Below are 26711 nucleotides of genomic sequence, written 5' to 3'. Positions count from 1 at the left end.
TTCATAGAAACTTTTTCGTCATCTTGAAGCAGTTCCTTTAGCATATCTTGCAGTGCTGGTTTGGTGGAGGTGTAGTCTTTTAGCCTCCTTTTGTCTGGGAAACTCCTTATTTCGCCTCCCATTTTAATTGAGAGCCTTGCTGGTTAGAGCAGTCTTGGTTGCAGAACTTTGCTTTTCATAACTTGAAATATTTCTTGCCACTCCTTCTGGGTTGCACTGTTTCCACTGAGAAGTCAGCTGCTGTTGGGGCTCCCTTATATGTTACTACCTGTTTCTCCCTTGCTGCCTTTAGGATTATCTGTTTGTCTTTGATATTTGCCATTTTAATGATGATGTGTCTTGGAGCGGGCCTCATTGGGTTCCTCTTGAATGGGATCCTCTGTGCTTCCTGGACTGTGTGACTTTTTCTCTCCCCCAATTAGGGAAGTTTTCCATCATGACTTTTTCAAACAGGTTCTCTATCCCTTGCTCCTCTTCTTCTCCTTCTGGCATACCTTTTATACGGATATTATTACATTTCAGGTTGTCCTGCACTTCCCTTAATGCCTTTTCATTCTTTTTGAGTCTTTTTTCATTTCTTTTTTTTTTTTTAATTTGGGAGGTGATTTTATTTTATTTTTTTAATTTATTTACTTTTTAAATGCATTTGTCTCGGCCTCCCCCCCACAACCTTTCCTTGCCCCCTTCCTACTTCCCTCCCTCAGCTCTTCCCCTTTGGTTTTGTCCATGAGTCCTTGCTATATGTTCCTTGACTTTACCCTTCCCTTCCCTTTCCCTGCCCCCCCCTTCCCTCTTGTGTCTGTTGATTTCTTTTCCTTTCAGTGTTGCTGGTCATATTTTCCTTGCACCTTTCAATTGTTGGTTAGGTTCTGCTTATAGGTGAGATCATATGGTATTTGTCTTTCGCCCCCTGGATTATTTCGCTTAGCATGATGCTCTCCAGTCCCATCCATGCTGTCGCGAAGTTTAGTAGTTCCTTTTTTCTTTCTGATGCATACTATTCAATTGTGTATATGTACCATAACTTTTTGATCCAATCATCTACTGATGGGCATTTAGGTTGCTTCCAACACATGGCTATTGTAAATTGTGCTGCTATGAACATTGGGGTGCATAGGTTCTTTTGTATTGGTGTTTTGGTGTTCTTAGGGTATAGTCCCAGCAAGGGAATCACTGGATCAAAAGGCATTTCCATTTTCAGCTTTTTGAGGAAATTCCACACTGCTTTCCACAATGGCTCCACCAATCTGCATTCCCACCAACAGTGTACTAGGGTTCCATTTTCTCCATAGCCTCGCCAGCACCTGTTGTTTGTGGATCTGTTTATCATGGCATTCTGACCAGTGTGAGGTGGTACCTCATGGTGGTTTTGATCTGCATTTCTCTGATGGCTAGTGATGCTGAGCATCCTTTCAAATGCCTCTGGGCCCTCTGTATCTCCTCCTTGGAAAAGCGTCTGCCCAGGTCCTCTGCCCATTTTTTGATTGGATCATTTGTCTTCTTGGAGTGGAGTCGAGTGAGTTCTTTATATATCTTGGAGATCAAACCTCTATCTGATGTATCATTAGCGAATATATTTTCCCATATGGTTGACTCCCTTTTCATTTTGCTGATGTTTTCTTTCGCCGTGCAGAAGGTTCTTATTTTGATGAGGTCCCACTTCTTTATTCTTTACTTTATGTCCCTTGCTTTAGGAGACATATCAGTGAAAAAATTGCTGCGTGGGATATCTGAGAGTTTCCTGCCAATGGTCTCCTCTAGGACTTTGATGGTGTTGCGACTTATATTTAAGTCTTTGATCCATCTTGAGTTTATTTTTGTGTATGGTGTCAGCTGATGATCCAATTTCAAGTTTTTGCATGTAGCCGTCCGGCTCTCTCAAAACCATTTGTTGAAGAGGCTGTTATTGCTCCATTTTATGCTTCTGCCCCCTTTGTCAAATATTAGATGCCCATAGAGACCTGGGGTTATTTCTGGGATTTCTATTCTGTTCCACTGGTCTATGGCTCTGTTCTTCTGCCAGTACCAGATTGTTTTGAGTATGGTGGCTTTGTAGTAGAGCTTGATGTCTGATATTGTTATCCCTCCTACTTTCTTTTTCTTTCTCAAAATTGCTGCGGCTATTCGGGGTCGTTTATGGTTCCATATAAATTTTTGAAATGTCTGTTCTATTTCTGTGAAATATGTCATTGATATCTTAACAGGGATTGCATTGAATCTATAAATTGCTTTGGATAGTATGGACATTTTGGTGATATTAATTCTTCCAATCCATGAGCACAGTATATGCTTCCATTTATTTGTGTCTTTCTTAATTTCTTTTTTGAATGTTGTATAGTTTTCTGCGTACAGGTCTTTTACTTCTTTGGTTAAATTTATGCCTAGGTATACTTTATTTTTCTTCTTGCTATATCGAATGGTATTTTTTTTCTGATATCTTCTTCTTCTATTGCATTGCTGGTGTACAAAAACTCCTTTGATTTCTGAATGTTGACTTTGTATCCTGCTGTTCTGCCAACTTCACTTATTAGGTTGAGGAGTTTTTTGGTAGAGTCTACAGAGTTCTCTATGTACACTATCATGTCATCTGCAAACAATGATAGTTTTACTTCCTCCTTTCCTATTTGGATGCCTTTTATCTCTTTCTCTTGTCTGACCGCTGTGGCTAGGACTTCCAATTCGATGTTGAAAAGAAGCGGTGAGAGTGAACATCCTTGTCGTGTTCCCGATCTTAGTGGGAAACCTTTCAGTTTTTGCCCGTTGAGTATGATATTGACTGTAGGTTTTTCATATATGGCCTTTATTACATTGAGGAATGCCCCATTTATTCCCATTTTGCTGAGTGTTTTGATCATAAATGGGTGCTGTACCTTATCGAATGCTTTTTCTGCATCTATCGAAATGGTCATGTGGTTTTTGTCTTTTCCTTTATTTATGTGATCTATCACGTTTACTGGTTTGCGTATATTGAACCATCCCTCCATCCCTGAGATGAATCCCACTTGATCGTGGTGGATAATCTTTTGAATGTATTGCTGGATGCGGTTTGCCAATATTTTGTTGAGGATTTTAGCATCAATGTTCATCAGCAAAATTGGCCTATAGTTTTCTTTCTTTGTAGGGTCTTTATCTGGTTTTGGGATCAGGGTGATGCTGGCCTCATAGAAAGAGTCTGGGAGTCTTCCCTCCTCTTAGATTTTTTGGAATAGTCTGAGAAGGACAGGGGTTAGCTCTTCCTTAAATGTTTTGTAAAATTCTCCTGGGAAACCGTCTGGCCCTGGGCTTTTGTGTGCTGGGAGTTTCTTGATGACTGCTTCAATTTCCCCAGCTGTTATCGGTCTGTTCAAGCTTTCTGTTTCTTCCTCCTTCAGTGTTGAAAGATTATACTTTTCTAAAAATTTGTCCATTTCATCTAAGCTTTCAAATTTCTTGGCATATAATTGTTCATAGTAGTTTCTGATGATCCTTTGTATTTCTGTGGTATCAGTTATTATTTCTCCTCTTTCATTTCGGATATTCTTAATTTCGGTCCTCTCCCTTTTTTTCTTGATGAGTCTGCTTAAAGGCTTGTCAATTTTATTTATCTTTTCAAAGAACCAGCTCCTGGGTTGGTGGATCCTTTGAATTGTTATTTTCTTCTCTATGTCATTCAGTTCTGCTCTAATCTTGACAATTTCCTTCCTTCTACTTGCTCTGGGATTTATTTGTTGTTGTTTCTCCAATTTGTGAAGTTGTAGTGTTAGGTCTTTTATTTGAAATGTTTCTGTCTTTTTTAGGTAAGCCTGTATTGCTATGAACTTCCCTCTCAAGACTGCTTTTGCTGTGTCCCATAGGTTTTTGACTGTTGTCTGTTCATTTTCATTTGTTTCCAGAAATTTCTTGACTTCTTCTCCTATCTCATCATTGACCCATTCATTGTTTAATAGTCTACTGTTCAGTCTCCATGGATTTGCAAGTTTTTGAAGTTTCTCTTTGAGGTTGATTTCCAGTTTCATGCCCTTGTGGTTCAAGAAAAACTTTGGTATGATTTCTATTTTCCTGAATTTGCTGAGGCTTGCTTTGTGTTCTATCATATGGTCTATCTTTGAAAAAGTTCCATACGCATATGAAATGAATGTATATTTTTCTTCTTGGGATGTAAGGTTCTATATAAGTCAGTTAAGTCTCTTTGATTCAGTGAGTCATTCAGCTGCACAATATCTTTATTGATGTTTTGTTTGAAAGATCTGTCCATTTTTGACAGTGGAATGTTGAAATCCCCTACTGTCAGTGTGTTGCTGTCTATATCTTTTTTGAAGTCGTCCAACATTTTCCTTATATACTTCGGGGATCCTATATTGGGAGCATATAAGTTTACACTGTTTATGTCTTCTTGATAGTTTCTTCCTTTAAGTATTATAAAGTGCCCCTCTGGGTCTCTTTTTAAGGCCTTTGTTTTGAAATCTACTTTGTCGGATACAAGTATGGCAACGCCGGCCTTTTTCTCATGCCCATTTGCTTGGAATATTATTTTCCATCCCTTTACTTTCAATCTGTGGAGGTCTCTTGCTCTGAGGTGTGTGTTTTGTAGGCAGCATATGTGTGGGTCATGTTTTCTTATCCATTCACCTACCATGTGTCTTTTGATTGGTGCATTTAGTCCATTCTCTTTGAGAGACATTACTGATAGAAACTTACTCATCTTTTCTCTTTGTACCTGTGTTCCTCTCTGTCTCATTCTTTTCCTTCATCTGCTTAAACCAGTCCCCTTAGCCTATCTTGGAGTGCTGGTTTAGTAGAGATGTATTCTTTTAGCCTTCTTTTGTCTGGGAAACTCCGTATTTCTCCTTCTATTTTAATGGAGAGCCTAGCTGGGTAGAGCAGCCTTGGCTGTAGGCCCTTGCTTTACATGACTTGGAATATTTGTTGCCATTCCCTTCTGGCTTGTAGTGTTTCTGTTGTGAAATCAGCTCCTAGGCGTATCGGGGCCCCCTTGTATGTTACTTTCTCCTTCTCCCTTGCTGCCTTGAGGATTCTCTCTTTGTCTTTGACATTTGCCTGTTTAATGATGATGTGTCTTGGAGTGGACCTCCTTGAGTCCCTCTTGAGTGGGGTCCTCTTTGCCTCCTTGATCCATGAGAGCCTTTCTCTCCTCAAATTAGGGAAATTTTCCATCATTACTTTTTTTAGGATGTTCTCTATCCCTTGCTCCTCTTCCTCTCCTTCTGGTACCCCTATTATATGGATATTATTGTGTTTCAAGTTGTCCTGCATTTCCCTAAATGACTCTTCATTCTTTTTGAGCCGTTTACCATTTCCTGTTCTTTCTGGGAGCTTCTTTCTACCTTGTCCTCCATCTCACTGATTCGATCCTCGGCTTCATCCATCCTTCTCTGGATTCCTTCTACTGTGTTCTTCAATTCAGAAATGGTATTCTTCATATCCTCTTGTGTCTTCTTGATAGTTTCTATGTCCTTTTCCAGGCTGATATAGTTTGCTGTAAGATCCTGATAGTTTCTCTGCAGTTTCTCATAATTATATTTGCACTGGCTGAGCTCATTGAGCTTCCTTACAACCATTGCTTTGAATTCAGTATCTGATAGTTCCCTTGCCTCTATTTCATTTCACTCTCTGTGTGGGGAGTCCGCTTTTCCGCTCATTTGAGAGGAACTTCTTTTTCTTCCCATTTTTGTGGGAGTCTGTTAATTATTTTTGTCCTTTACTTTTCTTTTTGGTCTTTCCTCTGATGATGTTAGTTGTTGATCCTATAGGGACTTGGGTTGTTTGTTTGAGCCTTCCAGGAGTCTAATGCCTGTGTCTGACTCCTGCTTGGAGCAGCTCTGTGACCCCTTTGGTCAGGGCTGGGCTATTTTTAGGGATCTCTCTGCGCTCTCACGAGGGCTCCTTTAGCGCGCTCCGAGCGCGGCAGGATCCCCTGCCTGCCTGGGCTCGCAGGTGCTTGCCCCAGACCAGGGGGCTTATTCGCAACTTCGCGTACTCATCTGGCCACCCTGGCACGCGAGCTTCGCGGCACTGGTCAGATTAGGATCTTCTATTGTGTATTTTCCCCGCTTTTGGCTCTTTGGGTGCATTGCTTGCCCTCGTCAAATGGGGACTACGAAAATGGGAGGAAGTCAGCTCCAGGACTCACGGTTTATCCTCTTTCTGGTCTTTCCTCCAGGGACTCTGGGCAGCTCTACTAATTTGTGGTCCGCTCTGCAATCACAGACGGGCGGGTCAATTTACGCCTGCCCTTGCTGCTCTGTGTACTCCCTCGCAGGCTGTATGGGTGCCAGTCTGTGGTAGGCCTTGCAGGCCCGTGCAAGCGTTCGCCAGCCCGCACGGGTCACACATACGCTCGCCAACCCTCACCGGTCACTAGGCGCAAGTGTGCGCGCCTGCTCTGGGTGTTTTGGGGGTGTCTATGTGTGCTTTTCAGCTTTTGGCTCTTTGGGGGTGTGGCCTCTTCCCGCGTAATGGAGACTACGGGAAGGAGAAGGAGTCGGGACTCCCCGGTTCCTCCTTTTGTTCTTTCCCCAACGCCTCCATTTCTAGTCTCTCCTCAGGGGCCTCTGGGCAGTTCAGTGACCCCTTCGGCCAAGGATCTACCCCCTGTGTGAAATGCTTTTCAATCGCAGGCAGTCTGGTTCATGCGCACCCTGCTTCTGCCTCTTTGGGGCCCCGCCTTTCCAGCCCACAATGGAGACTACAGGACGGGGTGGGAGTCGGGACTCCCCGGTTCCTTCTCCGGTTCTTTCCCCAACGCCTCCGTCTCCAGTCTCTCCTCAAGGCTCTCCCAGCCAGTCTGCACTCAGCCCCGCAGCTCACAGGCGTACAAGCTGTGCGCACAGCGCACAAAAGGCAGGTTAATTGATTCCCTTATGCCTGAGCGAGATGGTAGCTGCAGAGTGGGAGGTGCGTTATCACCCGGGCTCCACCGGCCGCTGTGTCAGTTTTCTTCACAAAGTTTTCCTCACCAGTCTTTTCCAAGGCACCAGCCCACCCTGCTGCCACCTGTACCCAGCGATCAAGGAGGGTGGCTGCCACTTCAACTTTTGCATTGGCCCTTTAAAATCTCTTTGCATCCTCAGCCACCTGTCTCTGGCAGAGAGCGCCCCTAAGCTTTTTGGGGTTGCATTTTGTCTGTATTTTCTTGGCTTTAGCTGCTGTAGTTTAGGAGTTCCTGTTTATGATTCAGACCCTGTTCTTCTCGGGGGGACGCTAACTGGCCGTTTCAATGTTCCTCTGGTGCCAGTGCCCATGGGCACCCAGCCCACTCTCTCGAGCCTCCACCGCATTTCTCACCCGTTGGGATGTGTGAGAGTAGAATCCACTGTCCGTGGCACCAAGGCTCCTCTCCCACTATCGCTCCACTGCTTTCCAGGTGATTACTCCATTATTTAGTTGCAATTCCAGTTTGGTTTTGGGACGAGGTCAGCGTGACTCCCATTCACTCCTCCGCCATCTTCTGTCTCTCCTTTTTTCATTTCCTTACTCTTTCTGGGAGCTTTTTTTCTATGTTGTCCTCCAGCTCGCTGATTCGGTCCTCAGCTTCAACTAGCCTGCTTTTGATTCCTTCTACTCTTTTCTTCCATTCAGAAATTGTATTCTTCATTTCCTCTTGTCTCTTGTTTATAGTTTCTATGTCCTTTTTCATGCTGTTGTAGCTTGCAATATGTTCCTTGTAGTTTCCCTGTAATTTTTGGTAATTCTCTCTGAGCTCACTGAGCTCATTGAGCTTCCTTACAACCGTTGTTTGGAACTCATTATCTGATACTTTACTTGCCTCTCTTTCATTTAGTTCTCTTTCTGCGGATTCCTCCTTTCCCTTCAAGTGGGGCATATTTCTTTGTCTTCCCATTATTTGGGAGACTCTTCCCTTTTGCTTCTGATTCTTAATTTGATCTGTCTTGATTTCCTGACTTTGTGGTGTGATCTTCTATGGTAGGAGACTGCTGTTTCTACTTTTTGGATCTCCCTCTAATGATGTCACCTGTCCCTGTCTTACCTTGGGCAGTCTGTTAGAGACTTCCAGTAATCTACTGTTTGTGGCTGTGTCCTTCAGCTGTTAATCTAGTCACTCTGCACTCAACAGGTGGCTTAGACAACACAGGGTGCGGTGGAATGCCACCTCAAGGCGCGGCTATTGGGTCCTTTGAAGCTGGTGCCACTCGGGGACAGTGGTCTCTGCCTGAGTAAAATGGCATGCGCCACATGGGGAATGAGTCAGGACCGAGATCCCACCAACTACTCTCTCAGTTCTCTCCCCAAAGCCTCCTTCCCCAGTCTCTCCTCAGGCATCTCTATTCCACTCTGCCCCCGCCTTTTCCAGAGACCAGGGTAAGTGGCTGCAAATAAAAATTTATGCGTTGGCCCTTTAAACGGTTCTTTGCGTCTCCGGCCTCCTGTCTCTCGCAGAGAGCAACCCTGCCGCTTTCCGCAGCTGGCTGTTTTCTGTGTACTTTCTGGGCTCTGGTGCTGTGGACTGGAGTTCCCCGCTATTGGTTTAGACCCCACTCTTCTCAGGGGGATCCCACTGGCCATTTCCATATCCTTCTGCTGCTGCTGCCCGTGGGTCCCCCACCTGCCTTCTCAGGTCTATACCATACTCTTTATCAGTTAGGTTGCACTGAAGCCAATTCTTCTGTTTCCAAGGTTAGAAGGCTCTCTCTCGCTTCAGTTGTTTGTTCCAGGTGATTTCTCCCCAGTTTAGTTGTAATTCCAGGTTGGTCCTGGGAGGAGGTCAGTGTGATTTCCACTCAACTCCTCCGCCATCTTGATTTTTCTAAAATTTCTAAGATAAATACTTTTTAATATAGCCACAGTAGAGGTACCAACTCTAGGAAATTACACATCAATATAATATTTGTTTCTACATTAGATATTCCAATTGTGTCAAGTGACCTGTTTGTGTCCTTTATAGCATTTTCCCTTCCAATATATGATCCAGACCACACCATGCATTGCATTTAATTGCCATATATCATTATTATTCCTTAATCTGAAACAGTTTCTAAAACTATTATTTTATTTCCTGATCTTGACATTTTTAGAGAAATATAGCTCCTTCTTATTTTTTAAAAGTAGAATTTTCCTTTTTTTGTTTGGTGTTTCCTCAGGCTTTTCATCCCCAGCTGGGAAACTACATGAATGATTTTGTGTCCTCCTTAGATATGGAGGCTCTTGATGGTAATCTGCCCCTTATAGGTGATCTTAATTTTGATTACTTCATCAAGTTGTTACCTGATTTCTCCAATGTATGGTTAGAATGTTCTTCATTATAACTAATAAGCAAAACTACAGGAAGGCACACATAAGTACATGCAAGTATACTGCTCCTGATCAAAATCTCCCCTTAGATTTAATATCTATTTGTGATTTTTATCTCAAGCAGTCAACAGTGTGATAGTTGCAAATGATTTTCCAACCTTAAGCACCATCTACACATATAATAGTCAGCCTTACTGTAAGAGAGAATCCAATTTCTTCCATTTATTGTCTGTTATCAGTATGAGCTCATAAATTATTTTTAATAATTTACAATTTTAAACTATTATTACTTATTTTGATGCTCAAATTGTCTTAGATTTGTGAACCCCTTCAATCTGGATTCTATATCTTTCTGATATACATGCCTCTCTGCCACCCTTTTTCTATTTTCTTACATTTTAGCATAATATTTTGTTCCAGGCTTGCCCCTTTTTCATTTCTAGTAATAACGTTATTCTCTCACACTTATTCTTCTTATAAGTTCTTTCTAGAGTTATTTTCAACTCTTTCTTCCTATAGTTTTCTTAGCCCTCAGACCCAGTTACTTAACAGGCCCTAGTATATTTTTCCATTGTTATCATTTCTGCACATATGATTCTAATCCAAGTACTTACTATCTCAGGGATACACTAAAAAAGTAGTGTCTTTGCTAATGATAACAAAATCATAGCTATCATTTTAAGCACACACCACACACCAGCCAGTTTTCTAAGTACTTAATATAAATCGTCTCATTTAATCCTTAAAACAACCCCATAAAGATGATATTATTTTCTGTATAAGTGAGAAAACTATGAATCAAAGAGGTTAAATGGTCAACTTAAGGTCACAGAAGCTAATAAGAGGAAAAATTGAGATTTGATTCCTTGAAGTTTGACTCTAAAGCCAGTGCTATAAATTACTATGTAATACCACCTATATCCTCACTCTTCCCCCATTTCTTCTCTAAAATTAATTATTTTATTTATTCAGGGTAATCCTGGCCGGCCAGGTCTCAATGGAATGAAAGGAGATCCTGGTCTCCCTGGTGTTCCAGGATTTCCAGGTACTTGAAGGGATGTTTTGAGGTTCCCCCTTTACATTAAACATATTTGGGACAAAATACCCATTTTTTTTAGTTGGCTTGGTGAAGGCTGTGGTCCTGGTACTTTACAGGGCAATTGTATGTACCTTCTTGCAGGCATGAAAGGACCCAGTGGACTACCTGGTTCAACTGGCCCTGAGGGAGATCCAGGATTTATTGGGCCACCAGGTAAGTCCTATCCTTGTAGTTAGTTATACCTGTTACTTAAATGTTTGGAGAATTTATTTATTTATTTTAAATATTTTATTTATTTTATTTTTAGAGAGAGGGGGAGGAAGGGAGAAAGAGAGGGAGAGAAACATCAATGTATAGTTGCATCTCATGGACCCCCCCCCAACCAGGGACCTGGCCCACAACCCAGGCATGTGCCCTGACTGGGAATCAAACCGATGACTCTTTGGTTTGCAGGCCAGTGCTCAATCCACTGAGCCACACCAGCCAAGGCTGATTGAAGAATTTAAAAGTTTGCATTCCTTCTTTCTTACAAACTTTCAGAGCCTTAGCCCCCAACAACTGAGGAGAAATAGATAGGACTCTCCCTCTATTTACTAATCTCTCAAGCTCTGTATTTCATTAATATAATATTGAGAGCAGGCCTTTTATGTTTAAGATAGCTGCAGGACCATCAAGAATGCTTCACTCAGATTTTTTTTATTGCCTATTATACTACCTTTCCCATTTTCAATTGAACAGACCACAAGAGCAAGTCACAGAGGTATTTTTTAATATGAAAATAGGGTTTTTGTTTTGTTTTATTGTTTTTTGTTGACCCTATTGGTTCAGTGGGTCTCTTGACAAGCACAACAAACAAAAACTGCAAATTATGTAAGAATTAGAATGGACTTGTCAGGAAATAGAATTGTCTTCTCCTGACTCCAATATTCACAGATTTGAAATGAATTAGACTTTCTAGTAATCAAGTCATGCTTCAAAGCTTGAAAATAGGGACAATACATCTAATGTTTCCATTGACCATAAGAAAATTTTGTTATTTCAGTCTTCTGGGTAAATAATGATATTTTTCCCAGATTTCTGTTGAACATCACAACATTCCCATACGTGTAACGTGTTTCTCTCATACCAATTCTTTTTCTAACCTTTGGTCACTTTGTCATGCATTCCTTCTAACCTTTGTCTTCCCTACCTTTAATTTTGTGTGTTTTGACTTTTAGGTCCCCCTGGATTACCTGGTCCTTCAGGCCAGAGTATTGTAATCAAAGGAGATGTTGGTCCACCAGGGGTCCCAGGCCAGCCTGGATTTAAAGGTCTACCAGGACTACCAGGACCTCAAGGATTACCAGGTACATTTGCAGATCTTCTTTTTAAGCCTTATCTATTTGAGAACATTTCCCTAATTCTTTCACTTGTCGGAGTTTGTCTCTGACAATAGGAATACCAACAACTAGTAGAATACTAGAACACCACAGGTTCCATTTCCTCTTTTTTTTTTTAATTTCAATTTGTCATGTCCTAACTTCTTTTAGTCTCACTCCAATTTCTTCTAGCTCCCCTGGGTATTCTTATTTGAATGATTAGGTTAGTGTTGTTTAAAACACTATAATGATGAAATTAATTTGCATTTAAGATCTGCTCCTTTCTCTGTCCCAACTACCAGAAGGATAGAAGGCTGATTTGGTGGGCCATTAGTTCCCCACTGTGAGGCCTCGTGATTTTAGAATTAAACCCTGTCTAGTTGGCCATTTGACTCTATGCTTGCAGCCTACTTTGATTCTAAAAAAATCTAGAAACTAATTTTAGTCTTTCTCTTTTATTAAGTGATTGAGTGGCAGTCTTTCCATAAATAAAAGGTACCATGCAGTAACAGCCTTATATATGGTGGGAAAGATAACAACATTTGGACCTTGTACTTCTATCTTGTTTTGAAGACAAAGAGAACACAACTGTCATAGTGTGGGAATCTCCACAGAAGCAAATGGGTTGTTTAAAACTAATATTAAATCCTTGCCTGTTTCCTTTCTCCTGAGTTTGAGCTATTCCTTCATGTATCTCGATTAAAGACAAAACCAGATTATGAGTTCAGTGACTTCAAGGACCTTAAGTCTCCTAGATCTGTCTGGATGTTGAATTATTGTACTTACATTTGTAAACCTTATTTTTTTTTCCCTGTAGGTCCAACTGGCCCTCCAGGAGATCCTGGACACAATGGACTCCCTGGCTTTGATGGTGCAGGAGGGTATAAAGGAGACCCAGGTCTGCCAGGCCAGCCAGGTGTGACAACTATAACGCTGTTGCTGATACTATTCTTTAAGTCTTGGAGATGTCTGGAGACATGGCCCCTAACTGGAGCTGTGAGAGTTTCTCTTGAGACACTGCAGCTAACTGGTGAATCTGTTGCTAGAGAATAGATGCTAGGAGATTTGCCAGTATAAGAGAAGCATAGAAAGGTTGTTTTTATTTATATGTTTAAAGCACTGGAAAACCCAGCTATTTCTCAAAATAGGGATTTCCCAGGTACTTGCTGTATTTATCTGTTCTGATAATTTTTAATATGTATGCTGTGACTGTCTTGAAACTATTGTGAATGCTTCCACATTTGAAAGTATCACAATAGAGTACAATTTCCATTATTAAATTCAGTAAATACAGTTGCAAAGTTTAAGCAATCCCCATAGACTTTTGAGAGTCATAGTGCCTTCTTATACTAAGATGATTAATTGATATGCATATACCTGAGGTCACTCATTAATAGGTGTTCCTGATAATATTGTATTGGCATCTACTAGATTCCAATCTGTGCTCAACTTACTTCCAAAAATAATTTGATTCAACTTGTACAAAAATACACTAAAGATAGCTAAAATAGAAATAAAATATTATAAACCCAATATGTTTAATATTTCGCAAAAGTCTAACAGCTTTTTATAAAAAGACACCCTACAAACTGGGAGTAGAAGAGAAATTCCTTACCCGTTAAAGGGCATCTGTGAAAACACCAGTTATTTTCATACTTAATGGCTAAATGTTGAAAGCTTTCCCCATAAGTTCAGAAATAGACAATGATGTCTACAATTATCACTTCTATATAACATTGTACTGGAGGTTCTAGCTAGGGCAATTAAGAAAGAAAAGGAGGAAAAAGACGTGCAAATTTGAATTTGAAAAGGAGTAAAATTATTTGTATGTGCAGAAGGCATAAGCTTACATATAACATTCCCTAGAGAATCCACACAAAAAAGCATTAGAGCCAAAAATCAGTTCAGCAAGGTTGCAGGATATAAGATATATATATTTATTTATTTATTTATTTATTTATATGAATTGTTTCTTTACATTAACAATGAATGCAGTAATGATATTAAAAGACAAATTACATGTACAATAACATAAGAACAAAATACTTATGAATAAATTTAACAAATGTCCATCAACTGATGGATGGATAAAGAAAAACACATTATATTTATATGTTGGAATACTATTAAGCCATGAAAAGAAGGAAGTACTAATAGATGCTACAACATGTATGAACTGCAGAAACATTAAGCTAAATGCAAAACACTAGTCACAAAGGGCCCTGTGTTGTGTTTCAGTTTATATGAAATATCCCCAAAAAGCAGCTCTATGAAGAAAGCGTATTAGTGGTTGTCTGCATTTGGATCTGGAATTTGGAGCAGGAATGAAATATATTAATAATATATGTTAGTGACTCTAGATAATAAAAATATAACTCTAAATAATATAAACATAAAGAGTTTGTACTGGCAAAAATATCATGACAACAAGGCAGAGTGGTGATACTTACGGCTTTCCTAGAACCAGCATCCTGCCATTTCATTAACTGTATTTCTAGGGAAGAAACAAGTTAACGTCTTCTTTATCACAGGGATATTGCTATAAAGTTTCCCCAGAATGAAAATCTATACACACAGTGGCCAAAACCTTGTATATAAAGAGACATTTTAAAAGGACCTCAAATCAACACACTAAGTAGAGAAAGGGAACCAGTGGTAGACTGAAAATAGACATTTTTAAAAGGCTTCTTTAGAGTGCCCTGCCTATTCTATAAACAAAAAGGTATGCCTGAGAATAATTCCCAAGACAGATTCAAAGGAAAATGTTCTTAAGCATTGAAACTGGCAGACTAATGACAACCACACCCTTCCTTTCTTGCTGAGGAACAAAAGAGCAAGTGGAAATTTTGTCATGGAGTTTGGACTCATTTAGTACATACAGCAAGAGACTAGGAAACATACAGACTCCCTAGATAAACATCACTTCTTCCCATTTAATGTTCCATTTATCTGGTAGTTATTTAGTGTCTCATGTCATCAACCAATTCCAGGATTTTATATAATGAGATTTGTGTGTGTGTGTGTGTGTGTGTGTGTGTGTATCTTTATCTTTGAGGCAGGAACCATATTTTATTTATTTCCAAACAAGTGATATTTGACAGTGCTTTTATAGAAACTATGAATATTGACTAAATTAACTAATCAAATGAGGTCACAATGTTTTGTCAACAAACATAATAGTGGATCAGAGCTTACTTAATCTTACATACTGCTGATTCCATGGAAATAGGTACCCGTGGTTTGGATGGTCCCCCTGGGCCAGATGGATTGCGAGGTCCCCCAGGACCCCCTGGAACTTCTTCTATTGTCCATGGATTCCTCATCACACGTCACAGCCAGACAACAGATGCACCACAATGCCCACAGGGAACTGTCCGAATTTATGAAGGCTTTTCTCTCTTATATGTACAAGGAAATAAAAGAGCTCACGGTCAAGACTTGGGTGAGATAATTGGCATCTTGTCTCTTACTATGTATTTTGGTTTTGTTTTGAAAATCCTGTTGTATTTTAGAATAGCCTTGACCAAAGTACACCTCTCTATTTTGGGGCTTCCATATTGAAGACCAGTCAAGGGCAGCTGAATATATTTACTATGAGTTTAAAATAAATACTATCTAACTTTAAACTCAAAGCATTAATTGACCTAGTATAAGGTACAATTCTTGCTTTTAATCTTTATTGTATTTTTTCCACATTTCTCAGCCTAAAGTAAGGCATTTTGGAAAGGGCCAAATTTATTTTTGTTAGCTTAATTATGAAGGAAACAGATTGCCTGGGTTCTCTACAGTATAGCAGCCACTTGAGTAGACAAGTGTTTATAATTAATGGGAGATGGTTTCCTCTTCTCTGACACTGGTCTTCATCAAGTGGAAAGATAGAGTCTGAAGAGAATCTTGCTTTCTAGATCAAAGAAAGTAAAGTCATTGCTTAATTATCCTAGGTTACGGTCCCTAAAATAAGTGTCTTAACTGTATACAGTATTCTCAGAATAGTTTAAAGCTATATAAAGTACCACATTAACGTAAAATTGACTTCATTTTATGTGTTCCCATGCATCTTCTCAGTACTGGGGTGGACAGTTCAGAATGGTATGGAACTTGACTGGATGACTCAAGATCTTTTTCAGTCCTCAAAGTTTTGTTTTACATAATTTTGACTTTAGATTTTAGGGCCCTATTGTTTGACCTGGAGCTGCCTATCTTAGAGATCACTGTCTCCTTTGCCTCCAAGACATTTTAGGTTCCCAGTTTCGGGAGTCTCTGTGGTAAGAGGCCTGCTGAGGTCTCCTTAGCTGTGCCATTCTGTGAAAAGAGTTCTGTAGCAATGGACACCTCCAGGGGTCTGCTTTGCTTACTCTGTTCCTAGGGCATATGGCTATACCTGCCTGGCAGTTCTGGCCAACCAAAGTAAACACATCCACTTATGTGGAAGACAGTAGTCACAGATCATTTTTGGAAGCCAAATAAAGTATGAGTTTACCCAACTTTCTTCTCCTTTTCATCTTTCCTCTGCTACTTTTCCTTCACTCTTTTGCATTCTTTATGTAACATCTTCTTTTTCTAATTTTACAATCAACAAATTTTCATTGTGAAAGTACTCTCATATTTTAAATAATTCTGTTATTTTTTTCATAAAATTATTTTCCTTTTAGTCCATTCTCTCTTCATCATCACAATCTAACTTATACCCATAATCAATCTTATATACTTTACATTTTTAACCTATCAAGTCAGTAGGAACCATTAGAAATGTTTTAAGCACCATGAAATTCAAAAATATAAGAGAAATGCAAAGAGAAAATGGGATCTGCTATCTAGTATGTCACTGTAACTTGTCAAAATACATGCATTTGGTTGAACAATGCCTATCATTGTATGTATTCAGCCTTTGAGGCTACAAACTGGCCTTGACTTGGAAGGACCTCAGACATAGAAAGGCCCAGATAGGGCTCCAGATACCGAGGGAGATCCTGATTACAGTCTCTGCTAGAGCTCACACAAGTATCAAATTGGAAATATCTTGATAGCTAAGCAAAGAATAGAAATAGTTATAGCTTCAGTGTTAAATAAACAATCACTTGGCCAAATGAATACATTGTCTGTGTTGGATTATTGAAAGGATTTTTCCAGCTCTGTCTCTAATAAGGCAGTGATGTTAGTTGTATTTTTAAATTACTTTGTAATTAGAAAGCACTATCATATTCTAATTTGATCTTCACAACTAAAAGCAAGAAAGACATAGGACAATATTGCTTTTTTTCCCCATTTTATACACAGATAAACTAGCTAAGACATTAAGTGACTTATTCAAAGCCACACACTCAGAAACTCTTGGAGATAAGAGTTGAATACAACATCTGCCAATTCTAAATCCATTTCTTTTTTTATTTTTAAATTATATTTTATTGATTATGCTATTACAGTTTTCCCAATTTTTCCCCCTTTGTCCCCCTCTACCCAGCACTCCCACTCCCTCAGGCAATCCCCCCACCACTGTTCATGTCCATGCATCATGCATATAAGTTCTTTGGCAAATCCATTTCCTATACTATACTTTACATCCCCATGACTATTCTGTAACTACATATTTGTACTTCTTAATCCCCTCACCTTTTCACCTGTTCCCCCAAATGCCCCACCCACCTGGCAGCCAACAAAACCTTCTCTGTATCCATGATTTTCTCTCTGTTCTTCTTGTTTGCATAGCCTCCCCTATCATCCAAGCTGGGTACTCTAGGTGCACTCTTCATGTGGACTGCATACACCCTCCTCTTGTAGTTGAGCCTTGGTTGCTGTTGGCAGACCAATGGGAGGGTTTTATGCAGGGCAGTCAGCTGCAAGGAGTGGCTGTGACCACTGACCACCAACCTCCACCCTCCCTGAGGATCAGTCATGCAGGGGCAGGGAGGTAGTGCTCCGACATGGTCTGTAGCTGTCCACTGGGTCAGGGCACATGCCTTGGTTGCAGGCCAGGTCCCTGGTTGGAGGTATGCAAGAGGCAACCTTTCACACGTCAATGTTGCTTTCCATCTTTTTCTCCCTCCCTTGTCCTCTATAAAAAATAAATTTTAATAAAATCTTTTAAAAATTAAAAAAAAGGAATTACTGGTCTTTTATCAGTCATGTTTAGTCTGAGATAAGCATAGATATTTGGATACATGAGGAATTACCAAGAGTTACACACATAAATTTAAAGGAATCAATTTTTAAATCCTCCACTTCATTTTTTTCTCTTAAAGTTGAACTGCCTGTGTACATGCTTTGAATATACACCATCCCCTTTCACTATCACCCATGTACCACTTTATGAAAAAAATCATACTATAGCACATTTCCTTGAACTGTGAAAGCCTCTGGAGGACAAATTCAAAGGGACAATTCAAAATAATAGTTTTGTTAACATCTCAATTAACCAAGCCTCTCAAATTCACTTTTTAAAAATTATTTCTTATTGATTATGTTATTACAGTTGTCCTGATTTTCCCCCTTTGCCCCCCTCTACCCAGCACTCCCACTCCCTCAGGCAGTCCCCCACCATTGTTCATTTTCATGGATCACGTTCTTTGGCTACTTCTTTTCCTTCACTGTACTTTACAACCCCATGGCTATTCTGTAACTACCCACTTGTATTTCATTTTTTCTTTCCTTTTTATTTATTTTTTTAAAATTATATATCATGTTTATTCTATTACAGTTATCTCAGTTTTTACCCCCCTCCACCCATCCCACCCCCACCTCCCACTCCCACGGTCAATTCCCACTCTGTTGTCCATGTACATGGATCATTTATACTTGTTCTTTGTCTAGTCCCTTCCCCTTCTTTCCACCATTGTCCTCTTTCCCCATCCCCTCTGGTCACTTTCAGTCTGTTCCATGTCTCTGTTCCATGTCTGTTCATGCCTGTAGTTTATTTTGTTCGTTATTTTATTTTGTTGAGTAGATTCCACTTATACGTGAAATCATATGGTATTTGTCTTTCATCAACCGGCTTATTTCACTTAGCTTAATATTCTCCAGTTCCACCCATGTTGTCGCAAAAGGTAGGAGTACCATCTCTCTCTCTTTCTCTCTCTCTCTATCTCTCTCTCTTTCTCTCTCTCTCTCTCTTTCTTTCTTAAATGCAGATTGATTTATTTTTTAAGTGTCAAAGTTAATTATAAAATATTTTTAAAAATTTAAAACCATTAAAAAGTCTCAGCAATTAAACCAACATAAAACCAGCGCAGAAATAACCAAGTATATCAATGAAATATAATGAACATTCTAGAGACAAATGTATATATCTAACAATATAATATATGATTAAGTTGATACTTCAAATCAATGGGTAAAATAAGACTTATTCAGCAAATAAGGTGCATGGACCACTATTACTTGAAATAAAACAAATATAGAGCCCTATTTCATACATTATAGAAGAAATATTCACATGAGTTAAAAATCAATATGTAGACACTAAGGAGTTTTAGAAGAAAATAGAACTAATATTTTTCATGACATAAAGTAAAATATTCAAACCCAGAAGCTATAAATATTGACAATATGACTATGTTAAACATTTAACTATATAGTAATATACATATTAAAAATGTTAAAGGACAAGGAATAGAATAGAAAAGTATTTCCAACACATCTAAAACATGGTTTATAGGGGTTTTTTTGTTTCCTTTTTTTTTTTAGGGGAAAAAAGTTCTACAAACCTTTAATCAATAAATGAATAAAGAATACCAAAAAGTCATTTAAAGCTTTTTATAAAAGTTAATAGAAATAGGCAAGAAATATACTAAAATGGGTTTAGTTTCAACAAATAGTAAAGGAACAATTAAAATAACATCATTGTCGCAATCAGATTAATGACTATTAAAAATATTGGTAATTATCAAGTACGGCAATTCTGAAAGGAACTAGGTATTCATAGAAACTTTTACTTCATCTTGAAGCAGTCCCTTTAACATATTTTTCAGTGCTGGTTTGGTGGAGGTGTAGTCTTTTAGCCTCCTTTTGTCTGGGAAACTCCTTATTTCGCTTTCCATTTTAATTGAGAGCCTTGCTGGTTAGAGCAGTCTTGGTTGCAGAACTTTGCTTTTCATAACTTGGGGTATTTCTTGCCACTCCTTCTGGGTTGCAGTGCTTCTGCTGAGAAGTCAGCTGCTAGCTATGTTGGGGCTCCCTTATATGTTACTACCTCTTTCTCCCTTGCTGCCTTTAGGATTCTCTGTCTTTGATATTTGCCATTTTAATGATGATGTGTCTTCGAGTGGGCCTCATTGGGTTCCTCTTGAATGGGACCCTCTGTGCTTCCTGGACTGTGTGACTTTTTCTCTCCCCCAATTAGGGAAGTTTTCCATCATTACTTTTTCAAATAGGTTCTCTTTCCCTTCCTCATCCTCTTCTCCTCCTGGTATCCCTATTATACGGATATTATTACGTTTCAGGTTGTCTTACATTTCCCTAAATGCCTCTTCATTCTTTTTGAGTCTTTTTTCATTTTCTTGCTCTTTCTGGGAGCTTTTTTCTACCTTGTCCTCCAGCTCACTGATTCGGTCCTCAGCTTCAACTAGCCTGCGTTGCATTCCTTCTACTCTGTTCTTCCATTCAGAAATTGTATTCTTCATTTCCTCTTGTCTCTTTTTGATAGTTTCTATGTCCTTTTACATGCTGATATAGCTTGCAGTAAGTTCCTTGTAGTTTAGCTGTAGTTTATGGTAATTCTCTCTGAGCTCACTGAGCTCATTGAGCTTCCTTACAACCGTTGTTTGGAACTCATTATCTGATAGTTTACTTGCCTCTATTTCATTTAGTTCTCTTTCTGGAGAGTCCTCCTTTCCCTTCGAGTGGGGTGTATTTCTTTGTCATCCCATTATGTGTGAGACTCTTCTCTTTTGCATCTGATTCTTAAGTTGATCTGCCTTGATTTCCTGACTTTGTGGTGTGAACTTTTGTGGTAGGAGACTGCTGTTTTTACTTTCTGGAATTGCCTCTGATGATATCAGATGTTGACCATGTTTGATCTTAGGCAATCTGTTCAAGACTTCCAATAAACTACTGTATGTGGCTGTCTCCTTCAGCTGTTAATCTAGTCACTCTGCACTCAGCAGGCAGCTTAGACAGCACAGGGCAGGGCAAAATCCCACCTGGGGGCATGGCTATTGGTTCCTTTGATTCTAGTGCCACTCACGGGGAGTGGTCTCTGCCTTAGCAAGATGGCTGCTACTACATAGGGGGTGAATCAGGACTGAGACCCCACTGGCTATTCTGTCAGTTTTCTCCCCAAAGCCTCCTTCCCCAGTCTCTCCTCAGGCGTCTCGCCCACTCTGCCCCCGCCTTTTCCGGAGACCAGGGTAAGTGGCAGCAAATAAAAATTTATGTGTTGGCCCTTTAAACGATTCTTTGCGTCTCCAGCCGCCCATCTCTGGCAGAGAGCAGCCTTGCCACTTTTCGCAGCCGGCTGTTTTCTGTGTACTTTCTGGGCTCTGGTGCTGTGGGCTAGAGATCCCCGCTTTTGGTTTAGACCCCACTCTTCTCAGGGATCCAACTGGAGGTTTCAATATCCTTCTGGTGCTGCCACCCGTGGGCGCCCCGCCCGCCTTCTCAGGTCTGTATCGCGCTCCCTACCAGTTAGGTTGCACTGAAGCCGATTCTTCTGTCTCCAATGTTAGAAGGCTCCTCTCTCGCTGTTGTTCAGTTGTTTGTGCCAGGTGATTTCTCCCCAATGTAGTTGTAATTGAGGTTGGTCCTGGGAGGAGGTCAGTGTGACTTCCATTCCTTCATCCGCCATCTTGATCTCTACTTGTAACTCTTAATCCCCTCTCCTCTTTACCCATTCTCCCCCTGCCCCCCCATCTGGTAATCATAAAAAAACCCTGTCCATATCCATGATTCTGTTTCTGTTCTTCTTCTTTGCGTAGTTTTTTAGATTCAATTGTTGATAGATATATATTTATAGCCATTTTATTACTCATAGTTTTGATTTAACTCTAAATAAGTCCCTTTCAAATTTCATATAATAATGGTTTGGTGGTGATGAATTCCTTTTTTTCTTGCCTGGGAATCTTTATTTACCCTTCGATACTAAATGGTAGCTTTTCTGGGTAGAGCACTCTTGGCTGTAGGTCCTGATTTTCATTACTTTGAATATTTCTTGCCGTTCCCTTCTGCCCTGCAAAGTTTCCTTGAGAAATCAGCTGAAAATCATATGGGAACTCCTCTGTAGGTAACTAACTGATTTTCTCTTGCTGCTTTTAAAATTTTCTCTTTATCTTTAAACTTTGGGAGTTTAATTATGATGTGTCTTGGAGCGGACCTCTTTGCATCCAACAAAACTAGGACTCTCTGTGCTTCCTGGACTTGCATGTTTAGTTCCTTCACCAAATTAGAGAAGATTTCTTTTCACTATTTTTTCAAATAGATTTCAAATTTCTTGTTCTGTCTCTTCTCCTTCTGGCACCGCTGTGATGTGAATGTTGGGACACTTGATATTGCCCCAGAGGCTCCTTTCACGATCCTCATTTTTTTATTCTTCTTTCTTTTTGTGGTTCTGATTGGTTGTTTTTTTCTTCCTTATGTTTATGTTCCCAATCATTGACATGATTCTCAGCTTCATCCACTTTACTGTTGTTTCCTTATAAATTGTTCTTTATTTCACTTAGTGTATCCTTCGTCTCTGACTGGATCTTTTTAATGCTGTTGAGGTCCTCATTAAGTTCCTTGAGCATACTCATAAACAGTGTTTTGAACTCTTCATCTGATAGATGGCTTATCTCCATTTTGTTTATTTCTTTTTCTGGAGTTTGGATCTGTTCTTTCATTTGGCCCATGTTTCTTTGTCTCCTCATTTTGGCAGCCTACCTGTGTTTGTTTCTATGTATTAGGTAGAGCTGCTCTCACTCCCTGACTTGGGAGAGTGGCCTCATGTAGTAGGTGTCCTGAAGAGTCCAGTGGCACAGCCCCCCTTATCACCCACGCTTGGTACTCGTGGTGTACCTACTGTGTGAGCTGTGTATACCCTCTTGTAGTTGAGTTTTGATTGCTACTTGTTGGTCAATTGGAGGGATTTATATAGGCCAATCTGCTGCAAGGACTGGTTATGACAACTGACCACAACCTCTGACCACCCTGGAAGATCAGCAGTGCAGTGGCCCACTCCACAAAGCAGGACTTACTTCCACAGGGCTCAGGAGCACACCAAATCCTCCCCTTGAGTATATTCCTTGTTGAGGTGGCTGGTTTGTGGCACTACTATGTGGTCGGAAGATGTCCACTGGGTGCGAGACTCTGCAGCTTCCCAAGAGGTGCAGGCTAAGGTCAGCCACAGCCTGTGTTCTGTCCAGGGCCACCCAGCATAAGCTACAAAGTGATCTGCCTTACGAGGCACTTCTGGTGGCCTTCTAAGTTCCCAAGTGATGCCAAACTCTGAAGCAAGGTTCGCTGTGGCTAGAGGGGAGCCTGAGGACACTTAGCAAGTGGTACAGGGCTTGCTGAGGTCAGATACCGCTTGTTTGAGAAGATTTAGGGAAATCTGAATCATGAGTCATGTCAAGCCATTGGTATGGAAAAGCCACTAGAAACAGCTAAGGTGGGCCCAAAAATTGGGTGGGGCAGAGCCTCAGGGAACCATCAGGGTGGAGCAACCTGTGTGATCCAGGTTGATAGAATCTCATATAAAGCACCTGCCTGCAAGCTCTGTCAGGGGAGGGTACATCAAAGAAAGAATAGCCTCTACCAGCACTTTTGTCTGGGAGAAAGCTATCCCCCTGTTCTCACCTTTATGCCAGATATTTCAGTTCCTCCCTGTGTCTCTGGTGCCTTTCAAGCTGTTTCCCTAGTGTTGAAGCTCACAGGTAGTGAGTCTGAGTAAGTCCATGCATGGGCCCTTTAAGAGGAACTGCCTGGGAATCCAGCAGTTTCTGTCTTCCACAGCCTCAATCTCTGCTGGCTTTAAAGCCAAAAACTATAGGACTTATCTTCCTGGCACTGGAAACCTGGGCTGAGTAGCCCGGTGTGGGGCTGGGACACTTCACTCCAAAGATATCCTTCTTGATTTTTATCTGCCACACATGGGCGTGGGGCCAACCCACTCTGTGTCTCTGCCCCTCCTACCAGTCTCAATGTGATTTCTTGTTTAATTCCATAGTTGTAGGAATTCAATTCAGCTTGATTTCTGGAAGTTCTGAATGACGGTATTCTGTAGTTTAGTTATAGTTTTGATGTGGTTGTGTGAGGAGGTGAGCTATGTTTACCTACACGACCATCTTAGCTTTCCTCAACACACCAATAGTTTAAAAACAGTGTTGAGGAACATATGATGAGTTACTACAATAAATGTCTACATAAATTTTAAGATATATCCCGATTTTAGAAATGTTAAAATATAAGTAAATGTGCACCTTATAATTGAAAAATTAAAGTACTGGAGTTGGCAAAAGTAATTTTGCATATAGAAAATAATGCAATAATTAATATTTAATAATACAAGAATAAACTGTTTTATGTACTGATGACAGTACACCTACTTTTGCCCACACCTGTATATTTATTTTTTTATTTTTTATTTTTTTATTTTTCAAATATTTTTTGTTTGTGGATTTGGGTCTGCATGTATGTTTCTTATTATTTAATTAATTAATTAATTTTTTTTCAAATATATTTGTCTCTGCCTACCCCCCACCACTTTCCCTGGGCCCCTCCCTTCCTCCCTCCCTCCCTCCCTCAACTCTTCCCCTTGGTTTTGTACAGGAGTCCTTGCTATATGTTCCTTGACTTTCCCCTTCCTTCCTTTTCTCCCGCGCACCCTCCCTCCTTCCCTCTTGTCTCTGTTGGTTTCTTTTCCTTTCAATGTTGCTGGTCTTATTTTCCTTGCATCTTTGTATTGTTGCTTAGGTTCCACTTATAGGTGAGATCATATGGTATTTGTCTTTCGCCCCCTGGCTTATTTCGCTTAGCATAATGCTCTCGAGTTCCATCCATGCTGTCGCGAAGTTTAGTAGTTCCTTTTTTCTTTCTGATGCATACTATTCAAATGTGTATATGTACCATAACCTTTTGATCCAATCATCTACTGATGGGCATTTAGGTTGCTTCCAACACTTGGCTATTCTAAATTGCACTGCTATGAACATTGGGGTGCATAGGTTCTTTTGAATTGGTGTTTTGGGATTCTTATGTATAGTCCCAGCAGGGGAATCACTGGATCAAAAGGCAGTTCCATTTTCATCTTTTTGAGGAAATTCCACACTGCTTTCCACAATGGCTGCACCAGTCTGCATTCCCACCAACAGTGGACTAGGGTTCCCTTTTCTCCACAGCCTCGCCAGCACCTGTTGTTTGTGATCTGTTTAAGATGGCCATTCTGACTGGTGGGATGTGGTAACTCATGGAGATTTTGATCTGCATTTCTCTGATGGCTAGTGATGCTGAGCATCCTTTCAAATGCCTCTGGGCCCTCTGTATCTCCTCCTTGGAAAAGAGTCTGCCCAGGTCCTTTGCCCATTTTTTGATTGGATCATTTGTCTTCTTGGAGTGCAGTCGAATGAGTTCTTCATATATCTTGGAGATCAAACCTCTATCTGATGTATCATTAGCAAATATATTTTCCCTTTCGGTTGGCTCCCTTTTCATTTTGCTGATGTTTTCTTTAGCCGTGCAGAAGCTTCTTATTTTGATGAGGTCCCACATGTTTATTCGTTCCTTTATGTCCCTTGCTTTAGGAGACATATCAGTGAAAAAATTGCTGCGTGGGATATCTGAGACTTTCCTGCCAAAGTTCACCTCTAAGATTTTTATGGTGTTGCGACTTATATTTCAGTCTTTTATCCATCTTAAGTTTATTTTTGTGTGTGGTGTCAGCTGATGATCAAATTTCATTTTTTTGCATGTAGCCGTCCTGCTTTCCCAACACCATTTGTTGAAGAGGCTATTATTGCTCCAATTTATGCTTCTGCCCCCTTTGTCAATTATTAGATGCCCATATAGACCTGGGCTTATTTCTGGCCTTTCTACTCTGTCCCACTGGTCTATGAATCTGTTCTTGTACGAGTACCAGATTGTTTTGAGTATAGTGGCTTTGTAGTAGAGTTTGATGTCTGGTATTGTGATCCCTCCTACTTCCTTTTTCTTTCTCAAAATTGCTGCGGCTAATTGGGGTCATTTATGGTTCCATATAAATTTTTGAAATGTCTGTTCTATTTCTGTGAAATATGTCATTGGTATCTTAACAGGGATTGCATTGAATCTATAAATTGCTTTTGGGTAATATGGACATTTTGATGATATTAATTCTTCCAATCCATGAGCACGGTATATGCTTCCATTTATTTGTGTCTTCCTTCATTTCTTTCTTCAATGTTCTATAGCTTTCTGAATACAGGTCTTTTACCTCTTTGGTTAAATTTATGCCTAGGTACTTTATTTTTCTTCTTTCTATATCGAACGGTATTTTTTTTTCGGATTTCTTCTTCTGTTTCATTTCTGGTGTACAAAAATGCCTTTGATTTTTGAATATTGACTTTGTATCCTGCTGTTTTGCCAAATTCACTTATTAGGTTGAGGAGTGTTTTGGTAGAGTCTACAGGGTTTTTATAACACTATCATGTCATCTCCAAACAATGATAGCTTTACTTCCTCCTTTCCTATTTGGATGCCTTTTATTTCTTTTTCTTGTCTGACCACTCTGGCTAGGACTTCCAATACGATGTTGAAAAGAAGTGTTGAAAGCGGACATCCTTGTCGTGTTCCCGATCTTAGTGGGAAAGCTTTTAGTTTTTGCCAGTTGAGTATGATGTTGGCTGTAGGTTTTTCATATATGGCCTTACTATGTTGAGGAATGCCCCATTTATTCCCATTTTACTGAGTGCTTTGATCATAAATGGGTGCTGCACCATATCGAATGCTCCTTCTGCGTTTATCAAGATGATCATGTGGTTTTTGTCTTGTCTTTTATTTTTGTGATGTATTACGTTTATTGACTTGCGTATATTGAACCATCCCTGCATCCCTGGGATAAATCCCACTTGATCGTGGTGGATAATCTTTTTAATGTATTGCTGGATGCGGTTTGCCAATAAATT

At 40.0% G+C, this 26711-nt stretch overlaps 1 protein-coding gene across 1 annotated transcript in view; it reads left to right on the top strand.

The window, feature by feature from the left end:
- The window catches only part of COL4A5 (collagen type IV alpha 5 chain), a 432611-nt gene that overhangs the window by 397570 nt on the left and 8330 nt on the right, over positions 1–26711 (top strand). Inside the window, exons 45-49 of the mRNA XM_054580374.1 lie at positions 10222–10294; positions 10430–10501; positions 11506–11634; positions 12464–12562; positions 14876–15088. Of these exons, the coding sequence (XP_054436349.1) occupies positions 10222–10294; positions 10430–10501; positions 11506–11634; positions 12464–12562; positions 14876–15088 (586 nt within the window). The remainder of the gene's footprint in view (positions 1–10221; positions 10295–10429; positions 10502–11505; positions 11635–12463; positions 12563–14875; positions 15089–26711) is intronic.

This window comes from Pteronotus mesoamericanus, unplaced genomic scaffold, assembly GCF_021234165.1.
Source record: "Pteronotus mesoamericanus isolate MK-2021 breed Mesoamerican mustached bat unplaced genomic scaffold, CSHL_Meso_final contig_58, whole genome shotgun sequence".
NCBI classification, from domain to species: Eukaryota; Metazoa; Chordata; class Mammalia; order Chiroptera; family Mormoopidae; genus Pteronotus; species Pteronotus mesoamericanus.
Note: the sequence above shows the minus strand (reverse complement) of the source record. Positions and strands in the feature narration are given on the sequence as shown.